The sequence below is a fragment of the Chiloscyllium plagiosum genome, chromosome 15 (assembly GCF_004010195.1).
Source record: "Chiloscyllium plagiosum isolate BGI_BamShark_2017 chromosome 15, ASM401019v2, whole genome shotgun sequence".
Lineage (NCBI taxonomy): Eukaryota > Metazoa > Chordata > Chondrichthyes > Orectolobiformes > Hemiscylliidae > Chiloscyllium > Chiloscyllium plagiosum.
Genome location: NC_057724.1, coordinates 33,627,804 through 33,653,721, shown reverse-complemented (window position 1 = coordinate 33,653,721; position 25,918 = coordinate 33,627,804). Strand labels below are relative to the sequence as shown.

General features: G+C 39.3%; 2 protein-coding genes across 7 annotated transcripts in view; one reads left to right on the top strand and one right to left on the bottom strand.

Annotated features, from left to right (window-relative positions):
* srpx2 (sushi-repeat containing protein X-linked 2) overlaps positions 1 to 1,866 on the top strand; it is a 66,751-nt gene extending 64,885 nt beyond the window's left edge. For all 3 annotated transcript variants that reach the window (XM_043704663.1, XM_043704665.1, XM_043704664.1), the window contains exon 11: positions 1,012 to 1,866. In XM_043704663.1, coding sequence (XP_043560598.1) covers positions 1,012 to 1,192 — 181 coding nt within the window. In that variant the 3' untranslated portion in view covers positions 1,193 to 1,866. The remainder of the gene's footprint in view (positions 1 to 1,011) is intronic.
* On the bottom strand, positions 873 to 25,081 carry si:ch211-153b23.4 (uncharacterized protein LOC335392 homolog). 4 transcript variants are annotated; one of them, XR_006313770.1, is made up of 11 exons: positions 24,882 to 25,081; positions 24,674 to 24,778; positions 19,349 to 21,022; positions 14,980 to 15,079; positions 14,254 to 14,402; positions 13,743 to 13,855; positions 12,131 to 12,220; positions 11,912 to 12,034; positions 10,078 to 10,249; positions 9,422 to 9,538; positions 873 to 1,162 (listed from the first exon to the last, which is right to left on the bottom strand). XR_006313770.1 is itself a non-coding variant. In XM_043704661.1 (10 exons), exons 1-9 carry the CDS (start codon positions 24,946 to 24,948, stop codon positions 10,091 to 10,093), a joined length of 2,580 nt encoding a protein of 859 aa, XP_043560596.1. In that variant the 5' UTR covers positions 24,949 to 25,081; the 3' UTR covers positions 873 to 1,162; positions 10,078 to 10,090. The 4 variants fall into 4 exon arrangements, 3 of the variants coding, with proteins under 3 accessions (XP_043560596.1, XP_043560597.1, XP_043560595.1); XM_043704661.1 differs by lacking the exon at positions 9,422 to 9,538; XM_043704662.1 differs by lacking the exon at positions 873 to 1,162 and having other exon boundaries at positions 7,879 to 9,538.
* Between the last annotated feature and the right edge of the window lie 837 nt (positions 25,082 to 25,918).

The following is a 25,918-nucleotide window of genomic DNA, read 5'->3' as shown; positions in this document are numbered from 1 at the left end:
AAGGGGGGAGGTGTGGGCACAAGTTTTGCATTTCTTGCGGTTGCAGGGGAAGGTGCCGGGAGTGGAGGTTGGGTTTGTGGGGGGTGTGGACCTGACGAGGGAGTCATGGAGGGAGTGGTCTTTTCGGAACGCTGATAGGGGTGGGGAGGGGAGGAAAATACACTGGCACCACCCCCCACCTTTTCCTCCGCTACATCGATGACTGACTGTGTCGGCGCTGCCTCGTGCTTCCACGAGGAGGTTGAACATTTCATCCACTTTACTAACACTTTCCACCCCGACCTCAAATTTACATGGACCATCTCAGACTCCTCCCTCCCCTTCCTAGCCCTCTCCATTTCTATCTCGGGCGACCGAATCAACACGGACATTTACTATAAACCGACCGACTCCCACAGCTACCTAGACTACACCTCATGGCACCCTGTCAAGTTTAATAGGTGTTTGTTCCAGTGATTTCTGGGACTTTTAGTTGGAGGATGGAGTGGGGAAAAGAAGTTGCTCTGACCCAATGCCTTCAATGTGGAATGCCCATTGTACAGATGTAAATGAGTGTAATACTTAAGTATCTAACTAATTTTTCTGGGAACTTGCTTGCTGCCCCCGATGCAGAGCCACTCATTGAAGCATGATACTTAACCCAGGATTTCATGATTGAATGGTCAGTCGGGGTCCCAAATGTAGACTGAAGGATCCAACAAAACATGGGATGCAATTCCAATCACACCTTGGCGTTGTAGCATTTCGGCCAGGACACAATGACATGCCAGAGAACAATTCTTGTAGTAACTTGCATGAGGGTGAACTAAGAGGCAGGCGAGTATGTCCGAGAGATTTGAGAAAGAAAAATGCATGTTGATAGGAACTTGTACTCATTTTTTTATATTTTGTAGTATGTTAATTTTCATATTAGTTGATAACTTTGTATGAATAACACACACATCTGCTTATGAATTACGAATGTTGCTTTGCAACCTTGATAACCTTACTTCTTTTCTGGTTCCTTTGCAGGCAAGTTTTTTACTTATCCAGTATGCAGTTTAACGCTGTCCTGGTTGACAAATATGGTGCAGACAGAGAGCGTTATATTCAACCAGTTGCATCCAGTGAGCTGTTTCCATTCATAGATATTTACTTACTCCAGAAGGAGGAAAAAACTATCCTGCAGGAAAGAGAGAATTTCTGTAACTAAAACTCAAACTTGACAAACGTTTTATATATTTCTAACCATCAACAACTTGTATTCATACAGTGCTTGTGAAATAGTAAACCATCTTAAAACACTTCAGAGGAATGTTATCAAACAAAATTTGACACCAAGTCGCCATAGGACATACTAATGTAGATGGCTAAAATCCTGGTCAAAGAGTAAGATTTTAATGAGCCTCTTAAAAGAGGGAAGAGAAGTGGGGAGTTTTTTTGAAAAAAAACCTCCAAGTTGAGCATCTTGGTAGCTGAAGGCTGGTTTGTCAATAATAGAAATATTAAAAGTGGTGAGGCTCAACGTGGCAGACTCAAGTTCTCATCAAATTGTGTGACCTGAGTTTCAGTTTGAGAGTTGATCTTTAAAGATTAATCCTTTCCTCAACTTCTGATAGGATCACTTCTGTCATTTGATATTAAAAATACTTGTTTTTTTTATGAATAGAAAAATATACAAAACTGATTTTCTGTAACAAGGGATGAATTTCAAATATTTGCAGTTATACATGTACAAAAGCTAGAACATTTTCTAAAACAAATGTATTTGGGAAACATGAGATGACCATTTAGCTGATCAAGCCTGCATGACTTATTCATTCATGAGATATTGGCATTGCTGGCTAGGTTAATATTTATTACCCATTGCTAGTTGCCCAGAGGGCAGTTAAAAGTCAACCACGTTGCTGTGGGTCTGGAGTCATTTGTAGGCTAGACCAGGTAAGGATGGCAGTTTACATTTTGAGGGGCATGAGTGAACCAGATAGATAGGTTTTTCTGACAATTGCCAATGGCTTCATGGTAATCAATAGATACTTAATTCAAGATTTTTTAAAATTGAACTCAAATTCCACTGTGCTATGGGCAGAATTTGAATCATTCAGAATCCTCAGAACTTGACTTGGGCCTCTGGATTAACAGTCTAGTGATAATACCTCCCCGAAATGACCTGATGAATGATATGTATTTTGTCCATCCATGGATATTCCCTAATTTATTCTTTCCCCTGAGAGCCATAGAGAATCGCAAGGAAAGTTCCAGAGAAAACTTAAATGTATTTTTGACACTACTTTCACTCAAAAATTCTCAAACATAACCGCCAGCCTATCAATTTACTATTTAAATCTACATTATAAAACATTGCCCAGTTCGCAAAAAATTGACTGAAGTTTCCCTCAAAGTTTTTGACTTGCATCATTCTTTAATTTTAATTCATTCACAAGATGTGAACACTGCTTACAATGCAATGCTCATTCTAATTCCACTTAAGTGAAATGGCTTGCAATGCCATTTCAGAGGTAGACAAGCAGGAGGCTGGAAGAACATCCAAAACATTGACTTCTCCTCATCCTGATGCTGCCTGGTTTTCTGTGTGCCTCCAGCCTCCTGCTTACCTACCCTGGATTCCAGCATCTGCAGTTTTTTTTTGTCTCATCCCATATCAGAGGGCAGTTAAGATCAATCATTATTGATTTGATGTCATATTAGACAAGACAGGTAAGGTTTCCTTCTGAAAAGAACATTAGTGAACCAAATGGTTGTTATAACAACTCAGTACATGTTTACCAATGATACTAGCTTTTAATTTCATGTTTGTTTTTATTAACAGAATTTAAATTTTTGAGCTGCAATGGTGGGACTTGATCTCATGTCTCCAGATTGTTAATCTAAGCCTCTTTGTTACTTGCTTTGTAACCCAAAAGCATTATGGTGGTTGAATAGTGTTTTTGCTAGCTATCTAAAAAAGGTAGTTTCCAATGCAAATCAGTACACAAATCATCTCATTCAAGTCAAGACATCCTGAGTTACTGAGTTTGGGGATTGTGAGTTGAATTATAAGTTGTCTTGTCTGGAGATATGGATCTTACTTTTGAGAACAGGAATCCTCAATGAATTGTTGCAGCCCTTTGATAAGCAGCTCTTCAACTGGAAACTTCCAAGTATGAGTCTGGCTCAGAAGGGCAGAATTAAGCTTGTCAGTATGTTGGGTTACCAGAGGCACTGAATTATTCCAACTGAGTCAGGACTTTTCCAAACAGGAAGTAAACTACTTTCAAGGTTTGTTTGAAAATCAAGAGCTAACTTGTGGGAAGCATGTGCTTTCCTAAGAAATGTCATAATTCAGAATGACTGTAATGGAATTGTTTGTGCTGAATACTAATCATTCATGTATTCTGTGTTAAATAAAATCCTCATGATTTCTAGCTGAAGTCTCGGTCTGAGTGTGTTTAACCTCAGCAGGAAAGATACAAAGAATAGCCACAAACAGTACATTTCTGTAAATAGAGTACAATGGAAATGACTTTCTGATTAACCAGAATCTCACACCATCATTAACCTAGATATTCGGCAGATCACTACTAAGTTCCTCCTCCCCCACAACTCATGACATCCTGACTTGGGAAATGTATCGTGATTTGTTCACTGGGTCAAAGATTTGGATCTCCTTGCCTAATTTCACTGTGGGTGAATCTAAACTATAAGGACTGCATCTGTACAAAAAGATATAGGCTGGTTTTTATTATACTTTCATGAGATTGGAGTATCACTGGAAAGGAAGGCCAGCATTCATTGTCCATTTTTTACTGCTATTTGGCATGTAATGTAAGGGCCCACTTGAACTGCTACAGTGGGCACATACTACAATGATTTTAGGTATTGAGTTCCAGGATTTTGATCCAGTGACAGTGAAGGAGCTCCAAGCCAAGTAGACGTACTATTAGGAGGGGAACTTGCAGTCAATGGCCTGTGTCACCATTCTGTCTGCTGTATTCAATCTTCTAGGTGTCAGAAGTTACAACATCAGGAGGTAGAATTGAAGGAGCCTTTCATAAGTGCATTATGTAAATGATATAAACTGCCACCCCTTTGAATCCATATTGGAAGGAGTCAATGTGTAATTAGTGTTTGGGATATCAATCAAGTGAGCTACTTTGTCTGAGATGGTTTTGAGCTTTTTGAATGTTGTTGGAGTTGCATTCACCCAGGCAAGTAGAGAGTCTTCCATCTCATTTCTGACTTGTGCCTTGTAGATGGTGGACAGGCTTTGAAGAACTGGAGATAAGTTAGTAACTGCAGAATTCCCAGCTTCTGGCTTGCTTTTATAGTCACAGTATTTACATAACTGATCAAGTTATGATTCTGGTCAATAGTAAACCCAAAATGATGCTGGAGAGGGAGTTTAATGATGGTAATGTTATTGAATGTCAAGCCAAAATGGTCAGATTCTCTCTTTATTGGAGGTGGTCATTACTTAGTCCTTGTTTATTGCAAATGCTACTTGCTACTTCTTAGCAAAACCTGAATTTTATCTAGAGTGTGAAATTGTCATTATCTGAGAACTCTCAAAAGGAAGTGAGTTTTGTATAATCATCAGCAAAAATCCTCACTTTTGACTGAATGGTGGAGAAACCATCATTGAAGCAATTGAAGTTGCTCATTCCTAAGGTCCTGGCCTGAGGAATCCCTGCAATGATGTCCTGAGGCTGAGATAATTTACTTCAAAACTCTATAATTATTTTCATTTAATTATGATTCCAACCAGTGAACAGTTTTCCACTGATTTCCATTGACTTTGATTTTGCCAAAGTTCCTCAATGCCACTTTCAGTCAAATGCTGCCTTGATTCCAAGGGCAGTCACCCCCATCTCACCTCTGGAGTTCAGCTCTTTAGTCCACATTTAGACCAGGGTTGTAATGGGTTCAGGTGCTGAGTAGTTTGATGAAAGTCAGACTGGCACCAGTGAACGAGTTATTGGTAAGTACTGCCTGCTAAATCATTGACAACACCACTTATGAACTTACTAATAAGTAAAAGTAATCAGATAGACTGGTAATTGGCATAATTAGACTTTTCTATATTTATAGACAGAACATACTAGAGCAATTTCTCAATCATGTGGTATATGCTCCTCGAAGCTGTATTGGAACACCTTGGCAAGGAACACTGCTAATTCTGGAATGTCTTCAGCACAGTTCTGTCGTCAGAATATTTTCAAGGCCTGTAGCTGCTGCTATATCCCAGTGTACCCAATAATTTCTTGAGATCATGTGCAATGACAACTGGAATCTAAGTTTCTTAATTCTTCAAGATGAGGCCAAAATGGTCATTTATTTGAAAATATTGGCTGAGAATGACTGCAAATGTTTCAGCTTTATCTTTTATACTGATGTTCTGAGTTCTCCATCATTGAGGATGAGACTTTTTGTGGAGAATTCTCTTCCAGTTAATTGCACACTAGAACAAGCAAGTCCTAGGAATCTCTACACTCAAAGAGGATGGTGGCAACAAAACAATTCCATGGTATATAAATTTGGTTTTAGCTGTACATACAACATGGTGAGCAGTGATGCAGTTTTCATTTACAACATTTGGCAGCAGTGGAGATCGGAGTCTGCTTTATGTCACTGACCCACGTAGACAGCAGTATGGAAGAGCTGAACACTTAAGGGTTTCTTCTGTAAGGTTCTTGTGGCAAGATTCAAGAAGAATGTCTAGTCAATAGTAAAAGCATTTCTGACGTGATAAGAATTGCTTTGCAGCAGAAGTGATTGGAACTCCTGGAGAAGAAAGATGGTTGTGATTGTTGAAGGTCAATCATCTCAGCTCCAGGATACCTCTGCTGGAGTTCCTCAGATTAGTGTCTTTGGCCCAACCATCTTTAGCTACTGCATCAGTGACCTTCCCTCTATCATGACAAAATTGGACATGTTCACTCATGATTTCACAATGTCCAATAGCACTGGTGACTCTCTGATACTGAAGCAGCCTGAATACAAACGTAGCAAGATCTGTAGAACATTGAGGCTTGGACTGATAAGTGGCAAGTAACATTTCTACCATACATGTCCCAGGCAATCACCATTCTAACAAGAGACTATTACCATCGACTCTAAGAGGCTTTTATTCCTGCTTTCCCTGGTCTGTCAGGTTAACTCTGGATATCACTAACCAGAGGCTGTCCCATCAGCAGGATGCACCCAATTGTTCTTTATTGAAGGGAGGTGCACTAAACAATCGTGCGGAAATAATAATATATACTTATTCATACAATGCTTACAGTTGCAAGTGAATCAGTTTATGTCGACTTATCTGAGGATCAGCCTGCTTTGTCTCAACCTCCAGCCACTGATTTTTATACACCGTGCAGAAATGTTAAGACCAGTGTTAATCATCATCTGACCGATTAACTTTTTAATAGTGTAGGCTTAATATATTTTACTACTTATTTCATTTTAACTAACTCAGCAAATTTTTGGTTGCTACTTACACCCTTGTTATTCAATGGCTTTGCATTCTCTGAAACTTGCTCAGTATCAACATCCTGGATAATTATAGATCAGAAACTGAACTGCACTAGTCATGTAGAAACTAGGAATTCTGCAGCAAGGAATTCACCTTGTGTATCTCCAATGCTTATCTATCATCTGTAAACCACAAGTCAGGAGCATAATTGACTACTCCCCACTTTTCTGGATGGGTGCTGTTACAATAACACATAAGAAGCTTGATTATAATCCAGGTCAGAGTTGCCTGCTTGCTTATCACTCAAACTATCATCTTCAATATTTAACCCCTTCACTGCTGATGCACACAGGCTGCAGTGTGTACCATCTACTAGATGTATGGCGGTTGTTCACAAAGGCTTCTCCAATAGCACATGCCCAACCTGTGACCTCAGCCACCTAGAAAGACGAGGGCAGTAGATGGATGAAAACACTACCACCTCCAAGTTCCTCTACAAGCCAGTCATCATCCTGATTTTTTTTTAATGTCACGTGTATTTTACTGAGAAATGTTTTGCCATCCTTTCACTGTTTGTTGGTCAAAATCCTGGAACTCCCTTACAGGATTGTGAATATCCCTGTGTTCTGTGGACTGGAGCAAGAAGTGAAGGCAGCTTGTGCTGCCACTTTCCCAAGTGCTTTTGGAAATGACAATAAGTATTGTCTTAGCCAGTGACTTTGATTATTTTTTAACTTTGTACATGGGATACCAATGTTATAAACACAAGATGCAAATAGCTACCCACAAACAGATTAATCAAGTAGATCAATCTATAATAAAAGAGAAATCTGAAGTATTTCTAAGGGAAATAGATAATCCAGGATTTACAAATATTTTTGCGTTGATATTAATGTCAGTGATAATCTCATGAATTTCCACATTGAATGTAATCATATAACATAGCTAAAAAGGCACTCTCTACAGCACAAACAGTGCAACTGCATAGTCCAGGAGGCATAGCATTTATGATTAAAGGCATGCTTCAAGAAACTCTCCAATAGAGGTGATGTAAGAAAGTATTCACATAGTTCACAACCAACAATTCCCACTGTTGAGTAGGATGTGTGCTTTGACCTTCTTCTTCAAATCATGGAAGGGGTTAAAGACAAGGAAAACCATTAAAGGAACAGTAAATTAATAATAATTAAGGAGCAATGGATCAAAGGATAATCAGTAAAACTTTTAATAGGACTTTCTGGACTTATCACAGAACCCAAACGGAAAATAGAATCCATAGAATTTTGTGATATTAGCATAAACATAAGAAGTTTTTGTGTCATCAACATACATTCATAGAAATGTACAGCACGGAAACAGACCCCCTCAGTCCAACTCGTCCATGCCAACCAGATACAAGAGAAATCTAGTCCCATTTGCTAGCATTTGGCCCATAACCCTCTAAACCCTTCCTATTCATAAAGCCATCCAGATGCCTTTCAAACATAATTGCACCACCTCCACCACTTTATGTTGGGTGGAAATGGCTTTGTAGTATTTTTGTTCTATTAACACTAAAGAGGTGCTGCAAAAATCAGCAAGGTTTAAAAGGAAACACAAACAATGATGTAGCCAATGAACAGCATATCATGCTTAAGTCAATTGCTGAATGATGCAACAAAATTTGGTGAACCTGTAGTTGTGGCAGATTCAAGTTTGATGCTGAGGAGACTCAGAAGAGGCAAGTTAAAAGGAATGTTTCATTTCCTTATCTCCCCAAGAAGAACTCTCAGTAACAGTGACATATATTATCCAATCAAGAAGCAATTCTTAAATAGCAGGAACTGGGGAAGGAAATATATTATTTTTGCCAATAATGCATTGACAAGAGTGAATGTGAATATGCAAAGCAATCAACATGTGAACTTTGGATCCTGTATATTTCAGCATGTATTTACATTAAATTCAGAATAAAGATCTGGTGACATAGATTGAAGATGTAGTGCATACAACTCCATGGAAATCAAAATTGCCTGTTTTGGAGATTCAGGTTACTGCAAAGAAGCAATTATGTGTTTCAGCACAGAAAGCATCCATCCAGAGGAAATCTAAGAGATTACAGGTTCTCCAGTTTAATGGAGCCTACAGACCTCTGACTGTCAGGAACAGACTCAAAGACAACATTCTTCTGAGACACAAACTAGAAGTTTGAAGTGAACATATACTTGAAATTAATGAAATCTCTAGCTCACTTTGTGAGTGACTTTGTAAAGTAAGAGAAGAGTTAGGTCAATGGGAAATGTAATTATTTCCATAGATTTATTATAATAATGGGGGAAGATGTTGTAAATGGATCTGAGAAGATTAAAACTGAGAAGTGCTCTAAGTACCATTTGCTGTGATGATATCATTTGGGACTTGTTGGGAGAACAGCTTTGGATTTTTGAGGAGTAAGACCCAACAACCAGGTTCTTCTCATTGACTCTGTAACAATGTCTATTATATCAATGTAACTTGTAACAAACTAGCTGCTAACGTATAATAAATTACCTCATTTTCAATATAACAGATTTTCTAACTAGACCATTGTTATTTTCCTTTCTCACACTTGACCAAGCAGATTCTATAGATCTTACAGTTAAAGAGGAGCAAATCTACCACCTGGCAAGGTGTTAACTCAGTTTAGCTGTGCATGCACCAACTAACAGCTCTATCAATTGGGACTTCTTCCCAGATGCAGGTGGGGGTTTCACTGTGAAACAATGAACGTTGCTGCCACCTCACTATTGCTGTATCAGATGGACTTGCTGAAAATTGACTTTCAGTTGTGTCTATCTCCTGACAAGGACAAAGAACTGAACACCTCACAGAACTTTACTGTACTCCAGAGATGGCTGACCATTCAAACAGTGGAAGTAAATCTACATTCAACAGAGCTGCCTGCTTTAGTTAATTGTGGGACTGAATTTACTGGAACATATTTGAACATTGTAGTACCTGGTATTGGTGAAATATTTATTTGCGAATGTCACAGCTGTTGTTTTAAAATGTTGTTCTCCATGAACCAGTTAACTTTTGACCATGCTTGTTTTAAAGTAATTGTGCCCTGTATGACTTGGGAAAAAAATGAAATTCAACAATGAATACTATAGCTTGGGAATAAAACTATTCCTTCATTCAGTAACACTATGACAATCAGTGACATCAAAGAATAAAGTAATTCAGATATAAATTTAGAAACTTCCATATTTATCACAGTGTACAAAAAAAAGTATTTATTTATTTCCATTTCTTGTACCATAGGTACAAAATCTTCCAGTGGTTACTTCCACTGACTACAGAGTATTTATGTCTTCACACAATTGAACTGTTTCATACTCAGAAGGAAAATACAGGAAAACATGTATGAGGATGACAGATAAGGACGGGGTCAGATTACATCAAACAAGCCTGTGGTTCCTTGTTGTTCAACAGCTTGTTCACAATCACTGCCTAGACCCACTAAGAATGGTTGGGTGCTTTTAATGCTCTTCAGGAAAGGAATGAAGAGAACAACGGAACCCATCATGTGGTTGCTCAAAAGCTGTTGGAGTTCATAATGGCATATTCAAGTGCAAACACAAATAAGAATATATACATTGCTTCAGTAATACCTGTATGTTACAACTAGCTCTCTTCATCATCTTTTATGAAGTTAGTGTTATCGTAGGCATTTGTAACTTTTGGATGCTGATGTGTGCTACATTCTGTTTCATCCTCGTTGAATCCATTATTGCTTTGGCCCTTCAGATGTTTCTTCCTCACTTCTTCAAACAATTGCAAGACCTTCAGTCAAAATGTAAATAAAATTAGTAAGTTGACCCAAAACACATGGTTTGAACTTTCGGGGCTGAAATGATGGACTGGAATTTCCTACGAGAGGCAAACTCATGAATATTGCCACTTAAACCTTTGCCTTTTTTTTAACAAAAGAAGAGAGCTCAGCATTTATGAGAGGAAATTACACTCAGGGCTCCCTCACAAATCCAGAAATCCTTGATTTTTATTGTTCTTTCATAGCGTGGTACTGTCAGAGGAAGGCAAACACGCTCTTGTACACAGCAGTCAGCTACCGTGACCTGGAAATTGAAGGTCCTTTCAGCTGCTGTCTAAGGGTAAGGATGCTGGGAAGACAGGGTGCCAGATGGTTGCAGTACAGTGCCAAATACATAGGGTGCCAGGTGGGTAAGATATCAGCTTAGGCTGAGGTAGGGTGCCAAATTTAGTAAACCATATGAACAGGAGGAATATGGTGCCAGTTTAGTAGGATGCCAGCTGGGTATGGTGCCAGGTGAAGAATTTTCAAGCTGGGCAGGGTGTCAGCTGGTTAAGGAATAGGATGCTGGATGAGGTGGGGCTAGGGTGCCAGCTAGGCAAGGGAAAGAGTGCCAGATGAGAGTGGTGCCAATGGGAATGTAGTAGGATGCCAGGTCAGTAGAGAGCCAGAATGTAATGTGGCAATGTAAGTGATCCAGTATTTAGCATAGGTAGGGGAAGGAGAAATTGAGTCTGGCAGGATGTGGGAAGGACAGGTGACATTGTTGCATCTGGACAGTTTGTGTCCAGCAATGGTGGGGTGGTCAGGTTGGGCAGGGAAGGGGGACTGTCTTGGATGAGGTTGATTCTAGTGGGACAGTGGAGGTGCAAGTGGAGGGGTCATCTTATCAGGTCCTTCAGGAAAGGGTCTGTCCATTTTGGGGTGAATCAGGTTGGCTGTACTGGAGGTGGGAGATAGAGTGAATGTCAGCTCCTTGGGGGGTTGGGGGTGGGGCATGCGGGGTTTACAGTCAGGGTCTGATAGCTGTAGGTGTTCCGAGAGAGATCTCCTTGAAGGTAGGTGACTTAGGCAATATATTTTGTTGTTTAACTTTCCACTGTTACAATTTTACTTAGTTTTATTGAACTCCTTTGACTCCTTGAATTTAAATGGAGACTTTCAGAAGACTCCAGGACCACAAGGCCAATTTCAATGTTAAGGAAATCAGCTAGGAAGAATTGCTGGAAGACATTTCTACTTCTACTGGCGGGGCGATCATAAGGCAATAACGAAGATGGGACAAGTGAACCTACAAAATTACATTGAATTATGAAAATATTCAGATTAGTAAGCAACAAATATCAGACAGTTATTCAGAAGTTCTTTTGATCTATTGATGAATGCATGAAATAGAATGATGAGAACAAAATTCCTGGAAGCATTTAATAATCAATTTGATCATAAAATAGTGTGAGATTTTGGGTGGGGGGGGTAGGAAAAGAAGGTTAATTTCAGAGTCTTTCTGGATGAATAAGTTAAATGGAGTCAAATGTGTTCTTCATCTGTAATTAATTTGCAAACCTTTCAGTTTTATTATTAAACAAATCCCCATTTTAGGACAATCACTTAAAAGCAGATTTCAGAGAACAAATGTGATACATCAATGCAGCAGATAGTATTTATAATTATACCTGTGATTTGGGCACAAGACCAACTCTAAAGAAACCCAGTGTTCCTGTCTCTATCTTGGTGCAATCCACAACTGTAGAGGCAATGTTTTCTGGTGAAGGACCATCACACAATACAGCATCAACCTGTACCATGGATAAACAACTTTTTTGAGTAAAAGCTGTAATTTTAAATGTTAATTATTTTCTGAAGTCAAAGAATAAGTTGTAAACAAATAGGACCTTGTTGCCAAGTTTGGCATAGACTTGATTGTGGTGAGTGGTGTCTGCTTCTCCAGTTGGGTTTGCTGATGTCACTGCTATAGGCCCCACCTGAACATACAGAAAGCAATGAGTTAGAACATAGAACATAGAAGAATACAGCGCAGTACAGGCCCTTGGGCCCTCGATGTTGCGCCGATCCAAGCCCACCTAAACTACACTAACCCACTATCCTCCATATACCTATCCAATGCCCTCTTAAATGCCCATAAAGAGGGAGAGTCCACCACTGTTACTGGCAGGGCATTCCATGAACTAACGACTCGCTGAGTGAAGAACCTACCCCTAACATCAGTCCTATATCTACCCCCCCTTAATTTAAAGCTATGCCCCCTTGTAATACCCGACTCAATACGCGGGAAAAGGTTCATACTGTCGACCCTATCTAACCCCCTAATCATCTTGTACACCTCAATCAAGTCACCCCTAAACCTTCTTTTCTCTAGTGAAAACAGCCCCAAGTGCCTCAGTCTTTCCTCATACGATTTTCCTTCCATACCAGGCAACGTCCTGGTAAACCTCCTCTGCACCCGTTCCAATGCCTCCACATCCTTCCTATAGTATGGCGACCAAAACTGCACACAATATTCCAGATGCGGCCGTACCAGAGTCTTATACAACTGCATCATGACCTCAGGACTCCGGAACTCAATTCCTCTACCAATAAAAGCCAGTACGCCATATGCCTTCCTCACCGCACTATTTACCTGGGTGGCAACTTTCAGAGATCTGTGTACATGGACACCAAGATCCCTCTGCTCATCCACACTACCAAGTATCCGACCATTAGCCCAGTACCCCATCTTTTTGTTATTCTTCCCAAAGTGAATCACCTCGCACTTAGCTACATTGAATTCCATTGAGTTAGGACATTAATCAGTGGAAACCACATTCTCAATCTCTGTTCTATGCTGATTTCAGAATCCACAGACAGGAAAGAGGGAACTCGTAAATTAGAATGCAGTGCCATCACTGACATGCTTGCTTCCTGCTCAGTCACACCACTATTGTATGAGTGGCAAGAGATCTCTTTAAGTGTGCAATTAATTCTTTTAGCAATTGGATTTAAAAGACTAATATAGATTTCAAAGACATCTGTTATCCATTAATTTGTGTGTCGCTTACTGAGACATGCGTGGTACCTCCATTTTTTCTACCTGACTAACTTTGTTATATGACACGGTGTCATAACAGATTTGTCCAGTATTAGCACATTTGAAGCCGACAGCTCAACGGTATTTTAATGAAAATTGAAAGCCATTTGAAAATGACCACATCAAACTAAGCAATAATTAATGTTAACTCTGCTTCCTTTCCACAGATGCTGTCAGATCTGCTGAGTTTTTCCAGCAATATTTGTTTCTGATTTCCGGCATCTGCACTTCATTCGGATTTTTCATTTAATAAGACTCGAGCTACCCATTGTTTCATGGTCAAGAACATTTCCATTGAAACAAGCATAGAGATTCTGTAAATGCTGTCATCACTTAAAGTTAATAAAGAAATCCAAAATAACTCTTATTATAGTTTGCATATTCAACACAAAAGCTATTTGGAAAGTTAGGAATCTTACCTGATCAATGAGGTGTGTAGTAACAGTGCAGTCTGGAATTCTTATGGCAATGCTCTGAGGAGTTCCAATGTATTTTTCTGCATGTTGCAGTCCAAATAAGTTCAACCACTCTCCTTTTAATGATAAGAATATTTGTTAATACCATAGTTACTTTTCCACATTTATTTAACTTATATTGTGACAAAATACCCGATGTTGCAACGTTGAGTACTCACAAGTTTAGAAGATGAATTATAATCATGAGTCTGTGATATATATTTGAAATGTTTTAATTCTAACCTTGGCAGACAGGATAATTCTTAACAGAAGTGAGACTCTTTCCCAAACTGAGACCATAAACACAACTAGTGAGTCACCTTAGATTGCATTAAAACTCCAAAATCTGGCTAAATAGCAACATTGGGAGAGAACAGATTTCCTAAATGCTATTAGAACTGCAAAAGGACAGAGTTCATGAGGTTAATAATTAAGTGACGATGAGCAGATATGCAATGTTGCAAAGCAGTCTTACCTCTGGGGATGACAAGACTGATGGATGAAGGCCAAACTTTCTGCATTAGGTCCCAGAGTAGAGGACTCAATAGATGTTTTGCTGGTTCTAGCTGGGCAACATTGGAAATCCATAAAGACATTGGCCTCTCTTTGGCTTGTTTCTTTGTACTGTGAAGATAATAAAAAGGTAAGTAAAATCTCTCACCAATTTGTGTCTGTCAATACCATTCTTATAAGTTTTAAAATGTTAGCATGCTGCAGCTACTTGTATTTGGAATATATCATTTAATTCATTAAAGTTTAGTAAAATGAATCAAATAAATAGAAAACTGGATTTCATGTAGGTTTTATTTTAAATCTGCAGGTTGTTGTTACTTTGCTTCTTACAAAATTATGCCAGATGAATTCAAATTTCATAAATCCATAATGTGAAAGTGGAGTTCTATACTCCAGTTTTACAGATGTATCACTACTGACCTAATGAGTAATGGGATTTGCAGCAATGTTACAAGATAATATATCGACAAACAAATCTAAACTGTATTTGATCCAGTTGAAATTTCATGCTTCTAATCTTAGTAGTCAACAGCAGCAAATCATCCCACATACGTAACATCCGTTTTCTGTTTCCAAATATAGTATATTGTTTTGCAAGATACATTACTGTAATGATATTTCCTCAAAAACTGAAACCGCTAGTACTCTTCAAAAGAAAACAGAACATCCAAAGCAAAACTATTCATACTTGTAAGCCTTTTCAACAGCATCTGGACGGTTGCAAGCTGCCACCAACACATACACAGTGTCTGTTGGAATACCACATGTCCCTCCATTTTTCATAATCTCTGCAGAAAAAAAGTGATGTTTTTATTGTGTAAATTTGGAAAGCATTAAGTTTTAAAAATATGATGCCAGAGATTTTGTTTTCTGGAATATGCAACTGTAAGATTACAAGGGGAATTGACAAGGTTAATTCTGATAATTCATTACTTGTTGAAAGCACAAGTAAAAAATTATGCAGCTGAGAATGAATGGAAATCAGACAAAATAAAAGTAGGACTACTGGGCACTTTTCAACTGGAACTATCTACTTAATTCCATTTGTTTGTCCTTTCCTCGTATTCTTCCTTTTTAAATATATATTTATTATCTTTTAAATATATGGTTACAGCAAATACACTTAATGTAACATCATTTCACTTTGGAAAAGAAAATTCTAACATCCCCTTCATTCTTCTCATGATCACCTGAGCCAATGTTTCTTGGTTATCAAATTGACAATAAATCAAAGCAACCTTTTCACGACTGCCTGTCTCAAAACCTATTACAACTGCCTATTAACCCAGTTTTTTCAATGGGATAACCCATCATTTTCCACATTTTCTTCACACTAAAACCTTATTATTTTAATAAACTTTTCTTGTTTCCTTTCAATTACTACCATGTTTCTGCAAGGTTTGTGAAGGTTTGTAACTCAGGTTGAGGTTTAGGGTGTAGGTTTGCTCGCTGAGCTGTAGGTTTGATATCCAGACGTTTCATTACCTGGCTAGGTAACATCATCAGTGGCGACCTCCAAGTGAAGCGAAGCTGTTGTCTCCTGCTTTCTATTTATATCTTTCTCCTGGATGGGGTTCCTGGGGTTTGTGGTGATGTCATTTCCTGTTCGTTTTCTGAGGGGTTGATAGATGGCATCTAGATCTATGCATTTGTTTATGGCGTTGTGGTTGGAGTGCCAGGCCTCGAGGAATTCTCTGGCATGTCTTTGCTTAGCCTGTCCCAGGATAGATGTGTTGTCCCAGTCGAAATGGTGGTTTTTTTCTTCCGTGTGTAGGGCTACGAGGGAGAGAGGGTCATGTCTTTTTGTGGCTAGCTGGTGTTCGTGTATCCAGGTGGCTAACTTTCTTCCCGATTGTCCTACATAGTGTTTGTGGCAGTCCTTGCATTGAGTTTTGTAGATGACGTTGGTTTTGTCCATGGGTTGTACTGGGTCTTTTAAGTTTGTTAGTTTTTGTTTGAGAGTGTTGGTGGGTTTGTGTGCTACTAGGATTCCGAGGGGTCTTAGTAGTCTGGCTGTCATTTCTGAAACTTCTTTGATGTATGGTAAGGTGGTTAGGGTTTCTGGCTGTGTTTGGTCTGCTTGTCGTGGGTTTGTCCTTGAGGAATCTGCGGACTGTATTTTTTGAGTATCCATTCTTCTTGAATACGTTGTATAGGTGGTTCTCCTCTGTTTTCCGAAGTTCGTCTGTACTGCATTGTGTGGTGGCTCATTGGAATAGTGTTCTGATACAGCTTCGTTTGTGTGTGTTGGGATGGTTGCTGGTGTAGTTAAGTATCTGGTCAGTATTTGTCGGTTTTCTATATACACAGGTTTGTAGTTCTCCGTTGTCCTTTCTTTCGACTGTGATGTCCAGGAATGCGAGTTTGTTGTTGGTTTCTTCCTCCTTGGTGAACTTTATGCCTGTGAGGGTGTTGTTAATGACGTTAAATGTCTCTTCTATCTTGTTTCGTTTTATGATGACAAAGGTGTCATCTATGTAGCGGACCCAGATTTTTGGTTTGATGGTTGGTAGGGCTGTTTGTTCTAGTCTTTGCATTACCGCTTCTGCTAGGAATCCTGATAGCAGAGGTCCCATGGGTGTGCCATTGGTTTGTTTGTAGACTATGTTGTTGAAAGTGAAGTGGGTGGTGAGGCGCAGGTCCAATAGCTTCATGATGTTTTCGTTGGTAATGTGATTGATGGTGGTTGGGGGTGTGTGTGATGGTCTCTTCTAAAAGTGTGGTAAGTGTTTCCCTTGCCAGGTCGATGTTGATGGAGGTGAATAGTGGTGTTACGTCGAATGAGATCATTGCTTCGTCTTCCTCTGTTTTGGTGTTTTTGATGATTTTTAGGAATTCCTGGGTGGAGTGGATGGAGTGCTGTGACTCCCCTACTAGGTATTTCGGTCTTGCGTGTAGTTCTTTGGCCAGTCTGGAAGTTGGTGTTCCGGGTAGTGAGACTATGGGTCTGAGGGGGGTTCCTGGTTTATGGATTTTTGGTAGTCTGTAGAATCGTGGGGTGTTGGTCCCGTCGGGTTTCATTTTCTGGAATTTCGTCTTGTTTAATTGTCTGGAATTGTGTAATTTTCTTAGGAGATATATAATTTTGTTTCCTAGTTGTGGGGTTGGATCTAGTGCCACCTGTTGGTAGGTGTTGGTGTCTGCAAGTAGTGCCTTGGCTTTCTCTATGTAGTCCTTCTGTTCAGGGTGACTGTGAGCCGACCTTTGTCTGCAGGTAATTTTGTCTTTTTTGAGGTTTTCTAGGGCTTTCTTTTCTTGTGTGTTCAGTTTGTTTCCTTCCCTCTTTTGGCTCAGAGTAGGTGCAACTGTCTGTCTGATCGTTTGTTGTGTTTCTTCTGTGAGATTGTTGTCCTTCAATGTGGTTTCTAATGCCGCTAGGAAATACTTGTCACCGTCTCGGTAATTGAAATTTAATCCTTTTACTAGTACCGCTTTTTCTGTATCTGATAGGGTCCAGTCTGATAAGTTCTTTATCCATGTCCCTGTGTTATCGGTTTTGTTTTTTTTTTGTGAGTTTGTCAAGTTTTTTCTTCAGGTCCCGATTTTTCTTTATCTGCGTTTGTCGTTGTTTGGTGTTTATGGCTCGTTCTACCGCGTCTGTCCATTCTTGATTTGTTGCTTGTTTGAATAACGGTTTTGGTGCACAATTTCCCAATTGTATTTTCGGAGTCTGTGGTGGGCGTCATTGATTAGTTATCGGAGCATTCTGCAGCGGTCTCAAACAAAAACTAACAAACTTAAAAGACCCAATACAACCCATGGACAAAACCAACGTCATCTACAAAATTCAATGCAAGGACTGCCACAAACACTACGTAGGACAAACAGGAAGAAAGTTAGCCACCTGGATACAAGAACATCAACTAGCCACAAATAGACATGACCCTCTCTCCCTCGTAGCCCTACGGATGAAAAAAACCACCATTTCGACTGGGACAACACATCTATCCTGGGACAAGCTAAGCAAAGACATGCCAGAGAATTCCTAGAGGCCTGGCACTCCAACCACAACGCCATAAACAAATGCATAGATCTAGATGCCATCTATCAACCCCTCAGAAAACGAACAGGAAATGACATCACCACAAACCCCAGGAACCCCATCCAGGAGAAAGATATAAATAGAAAGCAGGAGACAACAGCTTCGCTTCACTTGGAGGTCGCCACTGATGATGTTACCTAGCCAGGTAATGAAACGTCTGGATATCAAACCTATAGCTCAGCGAGCAAACCTACACCCTAAACTACCATGTTTCCTATTGTGAGTGCATATAACTGCATGGAATACTTTAGTTGTAATCTAAATATTATTTTGTAGAGATGTAACACCACTTGCCTGCTTTTATGTTCCATATCCAATACATAAAACCCAGCCCTTAGGTTACCTTTCTATAGCACTTTCTATCTTTTCTCCTATCTTTACTGATCTACCTATCTGCATACTGAGTTATCTTTGTTACTTCACCTTTTAGCATTAACCATCTGTGGCATTTCTGTTTTACTGTTCCTTCCCAAAATGTACTATTTCATATTCTACATACACGATAACATCTATCTCATATATTTCTGTCTTTCTAACCGATGTGCATTTCTGTGTCATCTGTCTTCCTTAAAATTTGCCAAGACACAAGTTTGGTATAATTAACAAATTCAAATTCCATTTGCCCCTATATTCAAGCCATTTGTACAGAAGTTAATTGACCTCTGGAATAAGATACTAAGGAAAGTTAGGAAGCAGACATAGTGTCAGTACATTCAAGACACAAAAGAGTACCTTTATGGAAGGTGCTTTTATTGTTCCTAGTAACTTCTACATTACTATGTCATTACTTGCATCCATTTCAACATGTCAGAAGACACAGTAAATGTAAAACAGGTTTAAGGCTAACAGTCCGGTAGTTAAGTGTAAGTAATTGTTACAGGCAACAGCCATCCACATGAGTAATTACATTTCATGGAAATAAATAATGTTGTAAAGTAGGTTAATTGATATGAACACAATAATGATTTGACTGAATTTGTACTTAACTTTTTTTTTGTACTTTTATGAACTTTACCTGCAATTTTTCTGACTGAGCTGGTTTTTCTGGAAGACAAATGAGGGCATATGGAGTTGCTATGTCCAAATCCACAGAGGCTGGCCCAGGCACGTCCCAATGGCAACTGAGGTCTCTCAAAGCTCTGGTTAAACAGGGTGGCCAGAAAGCAGTAAAAGCTAACTAAACCAAAAATGATGGTGACCCCAATATCATATCCAAAAGGATTTGAATTAATGGCATCCAAAAGAAAGCTGATCAGAATCAGCTGAAAGCTGAGAGAAAAGGCAAACCACGCTGCATTAAGAAACAAAGTCCCTATCACCACAAAGCCATTAAAAAGCAGGAAGCAAATAATTCCTACTGCAATACCAAACCCCCTAGTAGACCCATAGAGGCCACCATATCTGGTCAAACCCCAGATTATCCATATTAAGCCATACAAGATGAAAGCACAACTTTCCAAGGTTTTACCACGAGAAAAAGAAATTGAACCACATATAAGCTGAAGAAGTCCTCCAGGAATGATAATCCAGGGTAGGACAACAGTGGCTAAAGGTGTAGAAGTATTGACTGATATAGTGATAGCGAAAGCAGCTACAACGTTACAGGCATGAGCTAGAATTTCAGCATCTGAGTATTTGGAATATCCCAAATAAGGATTGTGGGTGTCGTTATCTGACTTTGGTGTTAATGCATTCATCCTAATGAGAAAACCCTTTATGATCCCCTTTCCAGTGGGAATAGTAATGGATCCAATACTATTGAAAAGGGAAATGAAAGCTAAGCAAGCAGATGCCACAAATATAGCTACACTGACACCTTGTGCACCACCATGAAAGAAACCAGTTGGGTGAGCTGCCACTGATATACAATAGGAAACAAAAAACAGTACATAAATTCCATCAGCTAGACTTTTACTAGCCATAAACAGAGCCAGAATGAAAAACAACACTGCAAGAACGGTAGGAGCTGGAACTGGGAAGAAGAGTTGATTGTCTTGCCAAAGCTTGTAAAGAAAAGCATAACCTTCAGCAAATTTTAATATTGAGGTTAAACCAAAGAAAGTAGCAGTCAGGCTGTCAATGGCTCTATAAGACAAAACACTGCCAACAATTTGATATACTGCTGCTGTCCATAGCCAGGGGACTTGGCCAACAAACAGATTGGTAGTTACACCCAAAACCTGACATCCTAACACACTGGCAGATAGCATATTTGTGATGTAGCCTAGAACAACTACATCATTTTTAATTGTTTCTGGTTTTAGATAGGTATCAATCTTATGCAGACATGTCCCTGGGAAAATGATTTTTCCTTTACTTAAGGATACAGAAACTCGCCCTAGCCCAAAATAAAGCCCTATAAAGAAAACAATTAAATAACTTAAAGCTATGGCAGAATGCCCAAAAGATTGATCATATAATGCAGCAATTTCATGGGCAGTAGCGAGAGAGATGGCAAAAGCAATCATAGCAAGGATAATTTCCTTTTGAATTAATCCTATCACCCCAATGATGAAGAGCCCCAAGGTGAAAGCTGAATAACCAGGGACTAGTGCATTCCTGATCCCATTATCTTGGATGACTTTCTCCCCAATCAATATGCGAATAAGACCAGTTCCACACCAGAGAGCTGAGACTGTCAGACACAAGTTCACAAATAACACAGCATGACTTGCATTCTTCCTTATGCCTGTAGAAAAAGCAACCAAAATAAAATGAGGCAGAATATGATCATATACGCATAAAATGAATGACAGTGACTATATAATGTACAATAAGCCATTTTCCATGCAATAGGGGTATGCTGGCATTTATACTCCATACAAGTTTACTTCCACACTACTTCATCTAGTTCTTCCTACCAAAAGCATCTTACGCTATATGCACAGGAAATAATTTGCCAATTATGTGCCCATTTACAAGCCATTAATGTTATCTTGTATCACTTTTCCTGTATATTTACAACATTTACTAATGTAGTGTTGTCAGTAAATTTTTAAATTGCATCAAGACCAAACAGTTGATGAATTTGTGAACAATAGTAGTCTCAGCAATGAACAATCTCTGTGGAACACCATTTACAATGCTTCCGTTTCTACGGAAGTAACTTTAACTCCTACACTCTATTTTCTCTTTTGTAGTTAACATAGTCATGGAGTCATACAGCATGGAAACTGGCCCTTTGGTCCATTCATCCATGCTGAACAGGTTTTCCAAACTAAACTCGTCTACACTTACTTGCATTTGGCCCATATCCATCTAAAACTTTCCTGTTCATATACCTGTTCAAATGTCTTTAAAATGCTGTAACTGTAACTGCATCTATCACTTCCTCTGGCAGTTCATTCCATATATGAACCATCCTCTGTGTCAAAACATTGCTCTTAAGATCCCTTTTAGATCTTTCTCCTCTCACCTCAAAAATATGCCCCTAGTTTTGAAATCTCCCACTCTAGGGTAAAGACCTTTTCTATTCATCTTAAGTATGCCTCTCATGGTTTTATAAACCTCAATTAGGTCACCTCTCAGCCTCCTAAGCACAAGAGAAAAAATATTAGCCTATTCAGCCTCTCCTTATAACTCAAACCCCAAAACATCCTGGTAAATCTTTTCTGAACCGTTTCTAATTTAATAATACCCTTCCTATACCAGGCTAACCAGAACTGGACAAAGTACTCCAAAAGTGGACTCACCAACATCCTGTACAACCTCAACGTGATGTCCCAACTCCTGCACTCGATGGTCTGAGTAACGAAGGCAAGTGTGCTAAATGTCTTATAAATCACCCTGGATTAGTGGTGCTGGAAGAGCACAGCAGTTCAGGCAGCATCCGAGGAGCAGTAAAGTTGACGTTTCAGGCAAAAGCCCTTCATCAGGAATACAGGCAGAGAGCCTGAAGGGTGGAGAGTTGATTTTAACCCTTATTAATCACCCTGTCTACTGTGATGCAACTTTTAACGAACTATGTACCTGAACCCCTAGGTCACTCTGTTCAACAACAGTACCTAGGATCCTACCATTAACTGTATAAGATACGTCACTGTTCAGTTTACCAAAATGCAATATCTTGCATTTATTCAAATTAAATTTCATCTGCCTCAGTCCATTGGCCCAATTGAACAAGATTCCTATTGAATCTTAGATAATCTTCACTATCGACTATACCAGCAGTTTTGGTGTCATCTGCAAACTTACTAACCATGCCTCCTAAATTTTCACCAAAATCATTAATATAAATGACAAACAATATTGGACCCAGCACCGATCCAAATGGAACACCACTGGTCACATGTCTCCAGTCCAAAAAAACTCTTCACCACTACCATCTGTCTCCTAATGTCAAGCCAATTTTGTATCCAATTGACAAGCTCTCCCTGAATCCCATGTAATCTAACTTTACTCATCACTCTATCATGTTAAATTTGTTAAGGCTTTAATAAAGTCTGTAGAGACAATGTCTACCACTCTGACCACACCAACATGTATGTAAATCTTTACTGGGCCCACACTCCAGTTCATCACTATTTCTTAGTATATTTCTATTGTGACTTTTCATTCCCTTTGAAAGGTTTTTCATATTCCCATTTTTGCATCATGATTTGTTTTGCAACTCTGTTGCTTTTTATAACTCAGACTGAATGATGTGAACTTTTTCTTGTATTTTAAAAACTTCTTTGATTTGAAAAGTGTATTTTACTTAATTGTTTACCTTGTTTCTTAACCACAAGAATTGTCTTTTTACAGATATATATTGGTTGTCTATTGTATCAAATATTTTATTCCAAACCTCATCCTTCTAAGGTTTGTCTTATTTCAATTTGTCAGAATGGACTACTGTGTGCAATTGTGGTCTTATCTGAGGAAAACATACCAGGACAGATGGAGAAATGATGTTCCCCTTATAGAAGAAACTGGAACTCTGTAGGTGCAGAGGTGAAAATAAAAGATTCTTCCACTTAAGGTGGAGACAGGGTTTTTTTCTCTCAAAAAGGGGAATTTGCCTGTGGAAGTCTTTAACCCAAAGGCCAGTGAAAGCAGGGTCATTGAATATTTTGAAAGCTGAGGTAGCTGCTTGACCAAGAAGAGATGTAAAATTGGGTTGAGCCACAGTCAGATCAGCCAAAAACATATAGAATTGCTAGTGAGGCAAAGAGGCCAAATGGCCTTCACCTATGTTTGTTTGGTCTTCTAGAAAGAGGGCAATGAAGTTCACTAGACTGGTTCTTGGGATGAACATGTTGTTTAATGAATAGAGATTGAGCAGACTACACCTACATTGTCTGGCATTGAGAAGACTGAAAAATAATTTCTTTGAACTATAATATTTTTAAGAAGCTTGAGTTGGCAGATACTGAGAAAATATTTTCCGTGGTTGAACAATCTAGCACATGGGTTCACACTCTCAGAATGAGGTGTCAGCTATGCAGTGCTGCAATAAGGCAAAATATCTTCACTGAAAAGCTGGTGAATCTTTGGAATTCTGTAGCCAGAAAGCTGTGAATGTTCAGTAGCTGATTGGGCTCAAGTCACAGATCAATAGATTTTCAGGTTTTAGAAAATTCAGGGTTTTGAAGATGATGCAGAAAGATGGCAGATGCATAGGAAGATCAATCATAAGCAGTTGAATGAAATAGCAGGCTTGAAGAGCCAAATGGAGTGTTATTGGCTCTTTTATGTTCTTATGACTTCCAAAATTTCAAATCTAGTCAGATTGTTCACTAAATCTAGTCCATTAATCATCAATAAATCTGGTATTGTCCTTTCTTCAGTCATGGATGTAATGTGTCACTGATACATTGGAGGCAGTATATACCATCCAGAAACTGCAGGACTAGATTGGGTTGGGATATCTGGTCGGCATGGATGAGTTGGACCGAAGGGTCTGTTTCCGTGCTGTACATCTCTATGACTCTATTACTTAGAAGATCAAGGGCAGCTCTTAGATGGGAACGTCACCACCTGCAAGCTTCCCTCCTAGTCACACATCATCCTTATTTGTAAGTAGATTGCGGTTCCTTTACTGAAACTAAGTCAAAATGCAGGAACTCTCACCCTCCAGCACTGGTATACCTATCGGCAAGGAGTGCAGTGGTTCAAGAAGACACCACTTTCTCAAGGGCAATTAAAGATGGGGGTATACTAGGACCGAGCCAGTAACGCCAGCATCAGGAGAACGAATAAGGTTGGGATTGTAACAAAATTGTAATTATCGCGCCCTACACGCTGATGGGGCTAGAACACTGGCAATGTATTGGGCAAACTAGCGACACGATGCGTTGACTGCGATGTCACGAACTATAACAGATCTTAATAATACGATGTTTCTCAATGTTTCTGATACCTGTATATCCGACCAGAACCGCCACGATAAGTAACAAAATTCCGAGAGCCGTGTTATGAATCAACGGCGCTGTGCTGTAGCGATCCACAGCCAACAATAGCGCACCTGACAGACAATAGGGAAAGGAAAAAAATATTAAAAAGATACACTAAGTCTGTAAAAAGGCATTTCTACAAATTAACTGCGGCAATTCATTTCCACCGTTTACCTGCACATGTAGCTAGGATGCCCACGGAATAATGCAGAGTCTCGGTGGCTTCTTGCAGTTGGGACATCTCCGGATGGCGAAATGGAACGGGTTATTAAAAAGCTTACTCCCTGAGCTCAGCTCTTCAATACTGTAGCGTCACGCCTGTATAACGGGTGTATGTGTTGCAGTATTGGTTACACTCCGATCCTGCTAGTGTCTGCCTTCCAGCTATCCTTTATATAAACTCACCACGCCCTCCTTTCAGTGCCAAATATGTATCACTGGATATGCAAATACCGCAGGAAACGTCAACCTGGAAATTTCATACACGCTGTTAATGCCGCACATGAAATTTCAAGGTATAAAAAAATCGCTGTGAGCAGAGCTTCTAAAACCACGGATAAAAAGAAAAAAAATTGTTTACAATTTACAACCCGGCGATTCCTTTTCACTTTAAATAGAACAAATCTGTCAAAAAACATAGTTACATCTGAGATGCTTCGTTATATTTCCCGGGGAAAATAGAATTGTCAATAGAGTGATTTCTCTCGTTGCTCTTTCAGGCAGCGTTTTAAACATGAACTACAAGGAAAACGAGCGGGGATGAAGAGAACTTACAACTAAAAACACAGCGCTGGGGAGAAGCCGCTGGGTTGGCAGTATCTATGGAGAGTTAACACTGCCAGTCTAATACGACAGTTCACTTACAACTTTAATTCTCTTTCACTCTCTCTCTCTCCACTGGTATTGTCAGACTTGAGTTTCTCTTTGTTTTTGTTTTCAATACCGTAGAGCTTCGCTTTCATTTAAATGAGAAAAAAATCACAGTTTTGTTCGTGTGACAGTGTTACAGCTGTCTGCAACAGAGGAGCAGCATCGGCTGGGGAAAACAGTAGTGTATGCACTAAAACAAAACTCAGATGAGATCGTTTCAATCCAAAACGTTAACGTTTCCTCCGATTGATTCTGACTCATTGGCTGTGTTACCACTGTCAGCATTTATAGGTTATTCTGGAGAAGGGAAACTGTTAGAAATTGGATATAAACCAGATATT